At 46.1% G+C, this 14,643-nt stretch overlaps 1 protein-coding gene across 1 annotated transcript; it reads right to left on the bottom strand.

Annotated features, from left to right (window-relative positions):
- Positions 1–43: 43 nt before the first annotated feature.
- On the bottom strand, positions 44–4,722 carry LOC109881108 (peptidyl-prolyl cis-trans isomerase A). The gene is made up of 6 exons (XM_031799538.1): positions 4,287–4,722; positions 3,015–3,045; positions 2,805–2,893; positions 2,581–2,677; positions 1,395–1,470; positions 44–858 (listed from the first exon to the last, which is right to left on the bottom strand). Exons 1-6 carry the CDS (start codon positions 4,446–4,448, stop codon positions 723–725), a joined length of 591 nt encoding a protein of 196 aa, XP_031655398.1. The 5' UTR covers positions 4,449–4,722; the 3' UTR covers positions 44–722.
- Between the last annotated feature and the right edge of the window lie 9,921 nt (positions 4,723–14,643).

The raw sequence follows: 14,643 nt of genomic DNA, 5'->3' as shown, positions 1-14,643 counted from the left end.
TGCTGGAGCAAGAAAAGTATGAAGGCAAAGAAAACACACAAAATGCCAAAACCCATCTGACGTTTATTCCAGATGTCACTGCCAGTCCCTGTTACAAAACATTTTAGGCTTTCCAGAATCATTGTCTTTTTTTTTCCTTTTACAGACAAACTGGTTAACTGAGTTGTACGGAGAGGCATCAACTAGTTTATCAGATACGTTCACATTAAATGAGTTAGCTTAGCACTGGCCCAGTAAGTGGGTGGTTGAGAACTTTACCGAAAAGATCAACCACAGAATAAGTCTAACTTTCCCTTTCCCCAATAAAAACAGTGTTTGACATAATATCCCTGAAGAAAGAAAAACACACTTGTCAACATGCCATACAGACACAATTGATGTGTTTAAAGACACAATCCTTTTCTGATATTTTGCTAATAATTGCTATTTTGATCAATGAGCTCAGATCTTTTACCAATAAAATTGAGCTGTCTGTGTAAACACAGCCTATGTTCCAGTCTGTATCGTCAACAGTAGATCCACTGTAGATTATTTCACATTAAAGATCACAGTAGCAGGGGGTTCAGAAACCATCACACCTACTCCATACCAGTTCCCTCTATAGTGCACTATTAAGGCTCTGGTCAAAAGGTATGCACTACATAGGGAATAGGGGTCCATAGGACTCTGGTCAAAAGTAGTGCACTATAGAGGGTATAAGGTGCCATTTGGCTGGTCCAAAGCTACTTAAGCTCTCCACAGTCTGCGATGGTGATCCTCTTGGAGGTACGCCCAGAACGAGATCCGAACGACTCCACTTTCCTGATCACATCCAGTCCCTCGGTCACACTGCCAAACACAACATGTTTGCCATCCAACCTGAGAGAGGAGAAGAAAAGTGAAGGGGGAAAAAAACGTCTATTATCACTGGACTGGGAAGAGTCATTACGATATGGGTAAGTACTGTACTCATGAAGCGTCTCAGCGTTGCAGTGCTGATCTAGGATCAGACCCCTCCAGTCCATATAATATCTGTTGTTTATGATCTAAAAGGCAGAACTGATCCTAAATCAGCCCTTTTACTCTGAGACTCTTAATGACTATGAGCTGGTCAATATGGAGGGAAATCCACAGCACGGTAAAATTGGCTGATTTAACACAATGATATATAAAACGATACATCGACGTGCACCTCAGTTACTTTGCTATGAATTTCTACTACTTTGAACATTGTAGTTATCAATTGTCCAAATTAGCATACATACATTTTCTTTAGTATAGGATAATTATTGTACATGAACTGAAAATATTTTACTGATATCATTATCGTCCCAGCTCTACTATGGGCCATGGACTGCCCTAGTAAGATCTGTCTGTACGTACCACTCTGTCTCAAAAGGTCTGTCTGTACATACCACTCTGTCTTGTCGGTGCAGATGAAGAACTGAGAGCCGTTGGTGTTGGGCCCAGCGTTGGCCATTGACAAAATGCCTAAATGGACAAAGAAACAGCAGCACATTACAAGTGACGCCTGTTAGCTGAGATACTGCACAGCTGAAGTCAAGCCAAGTCGCATTTGGGTAAGGAGAGTTACTATGACAATATTAAGATAATCTAAAACAGGGCTGTTGAAATCCGGTTCTGGTTTTATGCTTCTACCTGGTAGTTAATACCACACCCCTGGTGTCCCAGGTCTGAGTCAGTCCCTGATTAGAAGGAGAGAATGACAACCAGAAATGGCTCACTAGGATCAGGATCGAACAGCCCTGAACTAAAACATCAATAAGAGGCACTGCTTAATTAGCTATCATCAAAACAAACAAAAAAGACAAAGAAAAGCACTATTTGGTCAATTGATTCCTTATGGCTGTGTTAACCCAGAATAATTCATCATCCTGCTACACCACATTGGGTTCATTATGGCTGTGTTAACCCAGAATAATTCATCATCCTGCTACACCACATTGGGTTCATTATGGCTGTGTTAACCCAGAATAATTCATCATCCTGCTACACCACATTGGGTTCCTTATGGCTGTGTTAACCCAGAATAATTCATCATCCTGCTACACCACATTGGGTTCATTATGGCTGTGTTAACCCAGAATAATTCATCATCCTGCTACACCACATTGGGTTCCTTATGGCTGTGTTAACCCAGAATAATTCATCATCCTGCTACACCACATTGGGTTCATTATGGCTGTGTTAACCCAGAATAATTCATCATCCTGCTACACCACATTGGGTTCATTATGGCTGTGTTAACCCAGAATAATTCATCATCCTGCTACACCACATTGGGTTCATTATGGCTGTGTTAACCCAGAATAATTCATCATCCTGCTACACCACATTGGGTTCATTATGGCTGTGTTAACCCAGAATAATTCATCATCCTGCTACACCACATTGGGTTCCTTATGGCTGTGTTAACCCAGAATAATTCATCATCCTGCTACACCACATTGGGTTCATTATGCTGTTAAGCTCTCATTGAAATATGGGCAGTGCAATGCTGCCACCTAAGTGTTGAGAGGAGACATAACTTCAAACATTTTTTACACACACTATTTACCAAGAAGGGGAATTAATAATTACCAGGTCCTGTGTGCTTCAGCTTGAAGTTCTCATCTTCGAATTTGGTTCCGTAGATTGATTTTCCTCCGGTTCCGTTGTGATTAGTAAAGTCTCCTCCCTATAGGAGATGAATAAGAGACACATTTAGAGGGGTCGAGGACAGGCTTGTGAAAGACACAGAGACAGACGTCATGCTTTACCCCCACGAAATGACATAACCCTTAACAGTCATTAGGCCAACCTACCTGGCACATGAACTGAGGAATGACTCTGTGGAAGACGGACCCTTTGTAGCCAAAACCATTTGCTCCTGTGCACAGGACTCTGAAGTTCTCTGAGGGACAAAAACAAAGGTTTTGTTTACCCATCACAACAGGACCTAGTCTATGGATACAAAGTATGATGTCACATTGTTGAATCGTTCCCCCCCCCCCCCCACACTCCCACCCCTATACCTGCTGTTTTTGGTACCACATCAGCATTCAGCTGCAAAATAAAAATAGCATTGGTTATGATATAGTCTAGTCCGTTGTGATATAGTCTAGTCCGTTGTGATATAGTCTAGTCCGTTGTGATATAGTCTAGTCCGTTGTGATATAGTCTAGTCCGTTGTGATATAGTCTAGTCCGTTGTGATATAGTCTAGTCCGTTGTGATATAGTCTAGTCCGTTGTGATATAGTCTAGTCCGTTGTGATATAGTCTAGTCCGTTGTGATATAGTCTAGTCCGTTGTGATATAGTCTAGTCCGTTGTGATATAGTCTAGTCCGTTGTGATATAGTCTAGTCCGTTGTGATATAGTCTAGTCCGTTGTGATATAGTCTAGTCCGTTGTGATATAGTCTAGTCCGTTGTGATATAGTCTAGTCCGTTGTGATATAGTCTAGTCCGTTGTGATATAGTCTAGTCCGTTGTGATATAGTCTAGTCCGTTGTGATATAGTCTAGTCCGTTGTGATATAGTCTAGTCCGTTGTGATATAGTCTAGTCCGTTGTGATATAGTCTAGTCCGTTGTGATATAGTCTAGTCCGTTGTGATATAGTCTAGTCCGTTGTGATATAGTCTAGTCCGTTGTGATATAGTCTAGTCCGTTGTGATATAGTCTAGTCCGTTGTGATATAGTCTAGTCCGTTGTGATATAGTCTAGTCCGTTGTGATATAGTCTAGTCCGTTGTGATATAGTCTAGTCCGTTGTGATATAGTCTAGTCCGTTGTGATATAGTCTAGTCCGTTGTGATATAGTCTAGTCCGTTGTGATATAGTCTAGTCCGTTGTGATATAGTCTAGTCCGTTGTGATATAGTCTAGTCCGTTGTGATATAGTCTAGTCCGTTGTGATATAGTCTAGTCCGTTGTGATATAGTCTAGTCCGTTGTGATATAGTCTAGTCCGTTGTGATATAGTCTAGTCCGTTGTGATATAGTCTAGTCCGTTGTGATATAGTCTAGTCCGTTGCATGCAGCGTTAATAAAAATAGACCTATAGTAAAAGTTTGCAGAGCTGGCATGTTATTTCATTGTGTTTTAACTCCGACAGAGTGTTCTTCACGTTGGTTACAAGTTGCAGCATGTTGTCATGCTTTAACCTGCTCCGTGTCCTAGTGCACCTCATGATACCAATGGACAGGCTACCCATTATCTCATAAAGCCGAGCCCTAAACAATCAGAAATAACATTTGTATAGCTACGCAACTCGCGGATCAAGTTCCTGGTCAAGATAACTGAACTCACCTCGAAGGTTACTCTCCCGAGGGACTGGTTGTCTGCAGCAATGTCAAAGTAGACAACTGGGTTAGTGGCTGCCGGGCCAGCAGAATACATCCGGGCGGCGGTGAACGCCAACGAACATCCTGAAATGAGCTTTATCCGACTCGATAAAGCGTTAAGTAACATTTCAACGCAACGTGTTAACACAAAATGCACTTGAGATGGAGTGAACTATCACGCAAGGCGCTGACACACACAGCCGACGTGAAAGAGGAAGTTCACAAGAATATCAAGGACAGTGTGGTGTTTAAAGGAATCAGCTTTGCGTTGTGCTGCGCATTAATGCTATCAAGGAATCAGCATTTTACTGTGCTGCGCATGTGTTCTCTGGCAATCAGGGTTGTGCTGCAAGTATAGATAGGTTCCTGCGTACCTGGAGTGTGTCTGAAAGTGGACGTTGCAAAACAAGTGGGTGGATCAACAGCGACGGGGAGTAACATCAGAGCTACATTATTGGTTAGACCGGGCATAGCTAAGTCCATTGCGGGTCAGCTTAATGTTTACATAGCAGGTTAAAGAGAACTAACGTAGCAGGTTAGGTGAATGAGGTTAAGGTTAAGGAAAAGGATTAGGTTTAGCTAAAATGCCAGCTGTCAGCTGACTCGTCATGCTGCCCAAGCAGCCTCGCAAAACGGTCTTGAGTGGAAAAAAATTAAGGGGAGTCCACATACATCTGTATATACAGTATAGTGTATATACAGGGTCAGTGCCAATACCATATTTACAATGTGCAGGGACACTGGAGGGCTAGATATGTATAGGGGTAAGGTGACTAGGCATCAGGATATATGATACACGGAGTAGCAGCAGCGTATATGATGATTGAATGCGAGTGTGTGCGTTTGTGCAGAGTCAGTATTAATGTCTGTGTACGTTATGCGTTTGTGAGCCAATGAAGTGGCGCAGTGGTCTAAGACACTGCATCTCAGTGCTAGAGGCATCACTACAGACCCTGGTTTGACTCCAGGCTGTATAACATGATTGGGAGACACATATGGCAGCACACAATTGGCCCACGGTCGTCCGGGTTTGACCGGTGTAGGCCGTCATTGTAAATAAAAATTTGTTCTTAACTGACTTGCCTAGTTTAAATAAAGGATGAATAAAAAAAGTGTGTTTTCGAATGTCAGTGCTAAAATACATGATCAATGCAGATAATCCGTAAAGCCATTTTCTTTATCTATGTAGAAGTCTTCTGGTTTTTGGGATAGAAGGTATTCAGGAGCCTGTTGGTGCCAGACTTGTTGCTCCGGTACCACTTGTCGTGTGGAAGCAGAGAGAACAGTCTATGGCTTGGGTAGCTGGGGTTTTATCAATTTTCACACCGCCTCATATAAAGGTCCTGGATGGCAGGGGGCCCAAGTGATGTACTGGGCTTTTTAGCGCCATGTGATCGAGGGCGGTGCAGTCAGCGAAGAGGCGACTCCGGGATGCTGACCGTCTAGGCAGAGTTCCTCTGTCCAGTCTCAACATCAACATTGAAGAGGCGACTCCGGGATGCTGGCCTTCTAGGCAGAGTTCCTCTGTCCAGTCTCAACGTCAACATTGAAGAGGCGACTCCGGGATGCTGACCGTCTAGGCAGAGTTCCTCTGTCCAGTCTCAACGTCAACAGTGAAGAGGCGACTCCGGGATGTTGTCCTTCTAAGCAGAGATGCAAAGAAAAAGTCATATCTCAGACTGGCCAATAAAAATAAAAGATTAAGATGGGCAAAAGAACACAGACACTGGACAGAGGAACTCTGCCTAGAAGGCCAGCATCCCGGAGTCGCCTCTTCGCTGTTGATGTTGAGACTGGTGTTTTACGGGTACTATTTAATGAAGCTGCCACATGAGGGAGGAGGATGTCTTCCCTGTAACGCACAGCATTGAGATTGCCTACAATGACAACAAGCTCAGTCCGATGATGCTGTGACACACCGCCCCAGACCATGACGGACCCTCCACCTCCAAATCGATCCCACTTTAGAGCACAGGCCTCGGTGTAATGCTCATTCCTTCAACGACAAACGCAAATCTGACCATCACCCCTGGTGAGACAAAACCACACTCGTCAGTGAAGAGCACTTTTTGCCAGTCCTGTCTGGTCCAGCGACAGTGGGTTTGTGCCCATAGGCGAGGTTGATGCCCTTGATGTCTGGCGAGGACCTGCAATACAACAGGCCTACAAGCCCTCAGTCCAGCCTCTCTCTTAGCCAATTGCGGACAGTCTGAGCACTGATGTGGGGATTGTGCATTCCTGGTGTAACTCGGGCAGTTGTTGTTGCCATCCTGTACCTGTCCCGCAGGTGTGATGTTCGAATGTACCGATCCTGTGCAGGTGTTGTTACACGTGGTCTGCCACTGCGAGGACGATCATTCCTTCCAATCATTTGGAAGGAATCAGTGGCTAACTGCGAAGCATTGCAAAGCAACCACTAAAGTTAGCCTGTTATTCAATGGAGTGGCTGTGGGTGTTCCCCCCCTGAGTTCCCACCATATATCCTGAGAATGACACAATTTGCCTACAAAGCACCGCCGCGCCACCTTCACAAGGTGAGTCCAAAAATGTCTTGTATGCTGCTGCATAAATGATGTAATATGCAAGGGAGAAATGTATACTGTAGCTAAGAAAGACTCTTCTAACTTGGTGGTGCACATGGAGCCTATAACCTGTTTTAGAGAAATGTAAACATCAAATATTGTAAGAGCTTTCATTTTCTATCTATATGCCCCCTTTATTTATCCTACGCTTTTGACTTGGTGTACAGGGAGTACACTGTAAGACTGTAAGAATGGTCCATGTTCTGAATTCTGTCGCTGTACATTTCAAAAGTGAACAAATTGTTATATTGACTATATCCGTCGTCGCTCAATCATTAATGTCTTAATCGAAATTATCCGCTTGTCCCCTTATGCCATAGTTTGTACATCTCAATTGTCAGAAGAAACCACCTTTGTTTAAGCAAGTCAGCCATATCAGCTATGTTTTTTTTTAAAGAGGCTGAATGAACTGTTTGGCTGCCAGACAAGGCTCCGCTGATAGCCAGGTGTAGCAGTGGTAAGGTGTTGGGACTCTGCTGTTGGGACAGATTTCTGTAGGCCCTAACAGTTTGTGGGCACCGTTTGTCACCGTTATAGTGCAATGAATGTATTGTTTAGTGTTGTGGCTTTGCTGGCATGCATCCCACAATAATTTGTTATTTTCCCCACCAAGATGTATATGCTAAAATCACCACTATATACATTTTACAGGCACAGTCTATTTTACAATAGTTACATTTAGTTTGTTTTTACTCCTGTCCTTCCTCTAACCTCAACCATCTATTTCTGATGTCGAATCCAGTTTCATTTCTATTTGCCATATATTTGTAACTGTGCTGTTTCACAGAAGTTCTGAACCTAAATACATTTTACAGACTCAGTATATGTTACATTTGTTATCTTGTTGTTATTAGTCCCAACCTTCAGCTCCTCTCAACCCCTCCCATCTATCTCTGAACACCATCCAGTCCCATCCTTCAGCTCCCCTCAACCCCTCCCATCTATCTCTTAACAACATCCAGTCCCATCCTTCAGCTCCCCTCAACCCCTCCCATCTATCTTTTAACACCATCCAGTCCCATCCTTCAGCTCCCCTCAACCCCTCCCATCTATCTCTTAACAACATCCAGTCCCATCCTTCAGCTCCCCTCAACCCCTCCCATCTATCTCTGAACACCGTCCAGTCCCATCCTTCAGCTCCCCTCAACCCCTCCCATCTATCTCTGAACACCGTCCAGTCCCATCCTTCAGCTCCCCTCAACCCCTCCCATCTATCTCTTAACACCATCCAGTCCCATCCTTCAGCTCCCCTCAACCCCTCCCATCTATCTCTGAACACCGTCCAGTCCCATCCTTCAGCTCCCCTCAACCCCTCCCATCTATCTCTGAACACCATCCAGTCCCATCCTTCAGCTCCCCTCAACCCCTCCCATCTATCTCTGAACACCGTCCAGTCCCATCCTTCAGCTCCCCTCAACCCCTCCCATCTATCTCTTAACACCATCCAGTCCCATCCTTCAGCTCCCCTCAACCCCTCCCATCTATCTCTGAACACCATCCAGTCCCAGCCTTCAGCTCCCCTCAACCCCTCCCATCTATCTCTGAAGAACATCCAGTCCCATCCTTCAGCTCTGTTCAACCCTTCCCATCTATCTCTGAACACCATCCAGTCCCATCCTTCAGCTCCACTCAACCCCTCCCATCTATCTCTTAACACCATCCAGTCCCGTCCTTCAGCTCCTCTCAATCCCTCCCATCTATCTCTGAAGAACATCCAGTCCCATCCTTCAGCTCTGTTCAACCCTTCCCATCTATCTCTGAACACCATCCAGTCCCATCCTTCAGCTCCACTCAACCCCTCCCATCTATCTCTTAACACCATCCAGTCCCGTCCTTCAGCTCCCCTCAATCCCTCCCATCTATCTCTGAAGAACATCCAGTCCCATCCTTCAGCTCTGTTCAACCCCTCCCATCTATCTCTGAACACCATCCAGTCCCAACCTTCAGCTCCCCTCAAATCTATCTCCTAACAACATCCAGTCCCATCCTTCAGCTCCCCTCAACCCCTCCCATCTATCTCTGAAGAACATCCAGTCCCATCCTTCAGCTCTGTTCAACCCCTCCCATCTATCTCTGAACACCATCCAGTCCCATCCTTCAGCTCCCCTCAACCCCTCCCATCTATCTCTGAACACCGTCCAGTCTCATCCTTCAGCTCCCCTCAACCCTTCCCATCTATCTCTGAACACCATCCAGTCCCATCCTTCAGCTCCCCTCAACCCGTCCCATCTATCTCTGAACACCATCCAGTCCCAGCCTTCAGCTCCCCTCAACGCTCCCATCTATCTCTGAACACCATCCAGTCCCAGCCTTCAGCTCCCCTCAACCCCTCACATCTATCTCTGAACACCATCCATCCTTCAGCTCCCCTCAACCCCTCCCATCTATCTTCTAACAACATCCAGTCCCATCTTTCAGCTCCCCTCAACCCCTCACATCTATCTCTGAACACCATCCATCCTTCAGCTCCCCTCAACCCCTCCCATCGATCTCTGAACACCATCCATCCTTCAGCTCCCCTCAACCCCTCCCATCTATCTCTGAACACCTTCCAGTCCCATCCTTCAGCTCCCCTCAACCCCTCACATCTATCTCTTAACACCGTCCAGTCTCATCCTTCAGCTCCGTTCTCTTAACAACATCCATACTGGATTTCTATTTGCCTCATATTTTTCAAATGTGCCGTGATGTTTTACAAAAGGTCTGAGCCTTTCAATTCTCATAGTTTCTTACAGATTGTAAATAAAAAATAAACATTATTATACGGATCAATTGACTATGACATTTCTAATCACCCAGTAGTGCTATCTGCAGAGTTAACTCCAGGTAAATGTTGCAATTCTTCAGCCATTCATGGACCTGTGACCCAAAAAAAGCTACATATGGACAGTACCAAAATAAATTATCATCAGAGTCCATATTTAACAAATAATTAACATTGCATTATCTATATATACAGTGGGGCAAAAAAGTATTTAGTCAGCCACAAATTGTGCAAGTTCTCCCACTTAAAAAGATGAGAGAGGCCTGTAATTTTCATCATCGGTACACTTCAACTATGACAGACAAAATGAGAAAAATAAATCCAGAAAATCACATTGTAGAATTTTTAATGAATTTATTTGCAAATTATGGTGGAAAATAAGTATTTGGTCAATAACAAAAGTTTAGCTCAATACTTTGTTATATAACCTTTGTTGGCAATGACAGAGGTCAAACGTTTTCTGTAAGTCTTCACAAGGTTTTCACACACTGTTGCTAGTATTTTGGCCCATTCCTCCATGCAGATCTCCTCTAGAGCAGTGATGTTTTGGGGCTGTTGCTGGGCAATACAGACTTTCAACTCCCTCCAAAGATTTTCTATGGGGTTGAGATCTGGAGACTGGCTAAGCAACTCCAGGACCTTCAAATGCTTCTTACGAAGCCACTCCTTCGTTGCCCGGGCAGTGTGTTTGGGATCATTCATGCTGAAAGACCCATCCACGTTTCATCGTCAATGCCCTTGCTGATGGAAATCTTTCCTTTACACGGATCAGTCGTCCTGGTCCCTTTGCAGAAAACAGCCCCAAAGCATGATGTTTCCACCCCCATGCTTCACAGTAGGTATGGTGTTCTTTGGATGCAACTCAGCATTCTTTGTCCTCCAAACACGATGAGTTGAGTTTTTACCAAAAAGTTATATTTTGGTTTCATCTGACCATATGACATTCTCCCAATCTTCTTCTGGATCATCCAAATGCCCTCTAGCAAACTTCAGACGGGCCTGGACACGTCTGGCACTGCAGGATTTGAGTCCCTGGCGGCGTAGTGTGTTACTGATGGTAGGCTTTGTTACTTTGGTCCCAGCTCTCTGCAGGTCATTCACTGTGTGGTTCTGGGAATTTTGCTCACCGTTCTTGTGATCATTTTGAGCCCACGTGGTGAGATCTTGCATGGAGCCCCAGATCGAGGGAGATTATCAGTGGTCTTGTATGTCTTCCATTTCCCGATAATTGCTCCCACAGTTGATTTCTTCAAGCTAAGCTGCTTACCAATTGCAGATGCAGTCTTCCCAGCCTGGTGCAGGTCTACAATTTTGTTTCTGGTATCCTTATCCTTTGCTCTTTGGTCTTGGCCATAGTGGAGTTTGGAGTGTGACTGTTTGAGGTTGTGGACAGGTGTCTTTTATACTGATAAGAAGTTCAAACGGGTGCCATTAATACAGATAACGAGTGGAGGACAGAGGAGCCTCTTAAAGAAGAAGTTACAGGTCTGTGAGAGCCAGAAATCTAGCATGTTTTGTAGGTGACCAAATACTTATTTTCCACCATAATTTGCAAATAAATTCATAAAAAATCCTACAATGTGATTTTCAGGATTTTTCCCCCTCATTTTTCTGTCATAGTTGAAGTGTACCTATGATGGAAATTACAGGCCTCTCTCTTCTTTTTAAGTGGGAGAGCTTGCACAATTGGTGGCTGACTACGTACTTTTTTGCCCCACTGAATATATATATATTTTTAAATCAAATAGACATCCAGGTAACTGCCAAAATAAAGGAAACACGTGGAGTAAATGAGGGAAACAAAGTATATTGAAAGCAGGTGCTTCCACACAGGAGTGGTTCCTGAGGTAATGCTTAAGGTTCCTGAGGTAATGCTTAAGGTTCCTGAGGTAATGCTAAGGTTCCTGAGGTAATGTTATGGTTCCTGAGGTAATGCTTAAGGTTCCTGAGGTAATGTTAAGGTTCCTGAGGTAATGCTTAAGGTTCCCGAGGTAATGCTCAATGTTCCTGAGGTAATGCTTAAGGTTCCTGAGGTAATGTTAAGGTTCCTGAGGTAATGCTTAAGGTTCCTGAGGTAATGCTTAAGGTTCCTGAGGTAATGCTTAAGGTTCCTGATGTAATGCTTAAGGTTCCTGTCACGATTCTTCAAAATCGAACCCAGAAGCAGACCAGGACAAGGAGAGTAGGAAGAAGGTGAGTATTTATTTACAAGTGAATGTGAGTGGGTAGATACATCCAGGTGGCGTAGCGGGCAGCGGTGGTGAGTTGATGGGAGTAAATAGGTGGATCCAATGGGGAAGCGGAATCCTCCGATGACCAGGCGGGAATGGGGTAAATGATCCGGGTGAGTAATGTTCATGGCTAACGATCCGGCAGGGAATGGATGTCAGGTCAGAGCTTTTGAAGGGGAGAGGTGATGATCAGGACAGGTCTGCAGATTACTGATGGGATACAGGTGCGGGTGAACATCGATCTCCCAACAAGCTAATCTGCCCGGCAACCAGACAGGGTGCGTTCCAGGACACCGGAAACACACTCCAGGACAGAAACACAGGCAAACACAGACTCAGGAAGCGGGGTTCGTGACAGTACCCCCCCTCCGACGAACGCCACCGGGCGGACTACCTAGAGCACCAGGGTGGAGGCGGTAGAAGTCACGAAGTAGGTCGTCATTAAGGATCTGACGCCGAGGGATCCAACTCCTCTCCTCTGGACCATATCCTTCCCAATCCACGAGATATTGGAAACCTCGACCCCGCCGTCTGGAATCCATTATGCGGCGCACCGTGTAGGCAGGACCACCTCCGATCATCCGAGGAGGAGGAGGACGAGGAGGAGGGGGCAACAGAGGACTGATGAGAACCGGCTTGAGGCAGGAGACATGAAAAGTGGGGTGTACTCGAAGCGTTGCCGGCAATTTGAGTCGGACCACAACAGGGTTAATGATTCTCTCCACCACAACGGACCAATGAACTTCGGTGACAGTTTCCTCGACTCAGTCCGTAGAGGAAGATCCCGTGTAGCCAACCAAACCTTATCTCCGATGGTGTAAGCGGGAGCAGGAATACGGCGATGATTCACCTGGATCTGATACCGGTCAGAAACCAAGGTCGCCGAGGAATAGGTAGGGGGTGAAGAAGCCCAGAGCTGGGCCGATTGGTACTTTTGTTCTGAGCACAAACAGGACATGCGGCAACAAACCTCCGGGTATCTTCTCCCATGGCAGGCCACCAAAATCGTCTGCGCAGTAGCGCCATAGTCCGAGCAACGCCAGGGTGACAAGCTATCTTGCTGGCGTGGGACCACTGAAGAACAGCAGAACGGACCGACTCAGGCACGAACAACCGACCGGGTGGACCGTTACCGGGGCCGGGCTGCGTCCGAAGGGCCGCCATCACATCCTCCTCAATCTTCCATGTAACGGCTCCCACGACAAGGTTCTGGGGAAGAATCGTCTCAGTCTTGGCCCCACTCTCATCCGTCTTGGAGAACATCCGGGACAAGGCGTCCGCTTTGCCGTTCTTCGACCCAGGTCGGAACGTCAGGGAAAAATTGAAGCGTCCAAAAAACAAAGCCCACCTGGCCTGACGGGAGTTGAGACGTTTAGCCGATTGCACGTAAGCCAGATTCTTGTGGTCAGTCCAGACCACAAACGGTTGCTCCGCTCCCTCCAACCAGTGACGCCACTCCTCCAAGGCAAGCTTCACAGCGAGAAGCTCCCGGTTACCCACATCGTAGTTTCTCTCAGCTGGTGAAAGACGACAAGAGTAGAAGGCGCAGGGATAGAGTTTACCGTCAGTGGAGCTACGCTGGGACAGGATGGCGCCCACCCCCACATCAGACGCGTCCACCTCAACAACAAACTGACGGGAAGTGTCAGGTTGAGATAGAATCGGCGCGTTGGTGAATCGGCTCTTCAAGTTCAGAAATGCTCGGTCTGCCTCAGGAGTCCAACAGAATATTCTGGTGCAAGATGTCAGAGCAGTTAAAGGGGCGGCCACCCGGCTGTAATCACGGATAAACCTCCGATAGAAGTTCGCAAATCCCAGGAATCTCTGGAGCTGCAATCTCGTACCGGGCCGGGCCCAATCCCGAACCGCCCGAACCTTCTCTTGGTCCATCTTGATCTCACCCCTGGAGATGATGTACCCGAGGAAGGATGTAGTGTGGGCGTGAAAATCACACTTCTCTGCCTTCACAAACAGACGGTTCTCCAATAACCGCTGCAGAACCTGTTTAACATGCTGGATGTGGCTGGAAAGCTCCTTGGAGAAAATCAGGATGTCATCCAGGTAAACGAACACAAACAGACCGATCATATCCCTCAGTACGTCATTCACCAAACCTTGGAACACTGCTGGAGCGTTGGAAAGTCCAAACGGCATCACCTGGTACTCGAAATGTCCCATAGGTGTATTGAATCCAGTCAACCACTCGTCCCCCTCTTTGATCCGAACCAGATGATACGCATTGCGTAGATCAAGCTTCGTAAACACAGTAGCACCCTGTAAAGAATCGAAAGCGGAGCTCATCAAGGGCAAGGGGTACTTGTTTTTGACCGTAATATCATTCAACCCCCGATAATCAATACACGGTCGAAGAGAGCCATCCTTCTTACTCACAAAAAAAAATCCGGCTCCCAGGGGTGATGATGAGGGACGAATGAGACCTGCAGCAAGAGACTCCTTTATGTAGGTCTCCAGGGCTTCCTGCTCAGGTCGAGAAATACTGTATAACCGTCCCTTGGGAAAGGCAGCTCCAGGGAACAGCTTAATTGTGCAATCATAAGGTCGGTGGGGAGGAAGTGACTGAGCTTTCTGCTTACTGAACACCTCACCCAACTCATGATATGTTTCAGGAACCAGGGACAAATCAGGAGGAGCAGACTCACTGACCCGACTGGGGACAGCATGAGAACAGGCAGTCCTGAGGCAGTTAGCATGGCACTCAATGCTCCAACTAGTCACCTTACCAGT

The sequence above is a fragment of the Oncorhynchus kisutch genome, linkage group LG20 (assembly GCF_002021735.2).
Source record: "Oncorhynchus kisutch isolate 150728-3 linkage group LG20, Okis_V2, whole genome shotgun sequence".
NCBI classification, from domain to species: Eukaryota; Metazoa; Chordata; class Actinopteri; order Salmoniformes; family Salmonidae; genus Oncorhynchus; species Oncorhynchus kisutch.
The sequence above is the reverse complement of the archived record's forward strand: the minus strand, read 5'-3'. Positions and strand labels throughout refer to the sequence as shown.

Bases quoted from the DNA above. Each gene is read 5' to 3' on its own strand.
- LOC109881108 (XM_031799538.1), bottom strand. From the start codon at position 4,448: ATGTTACTTAACGCTTTATCGAGTCGGATAAAGCTCATTTCAGGATGT. The intron at 2,894-3,014 runs GTATAGGGGTGG...TTTGTCCCTCAG, and splicing joins TGTGGTACCAAAAACAGCAG to AGAACTTCAGAGTCCTGTGC. The intron at 859-1,394 runs GTATGTACAGAC...CTCCTCTCTCAG, and splicing joins TGCACCGACAAGACAGAGTG to GTTGGATGGCAAACATGTTG.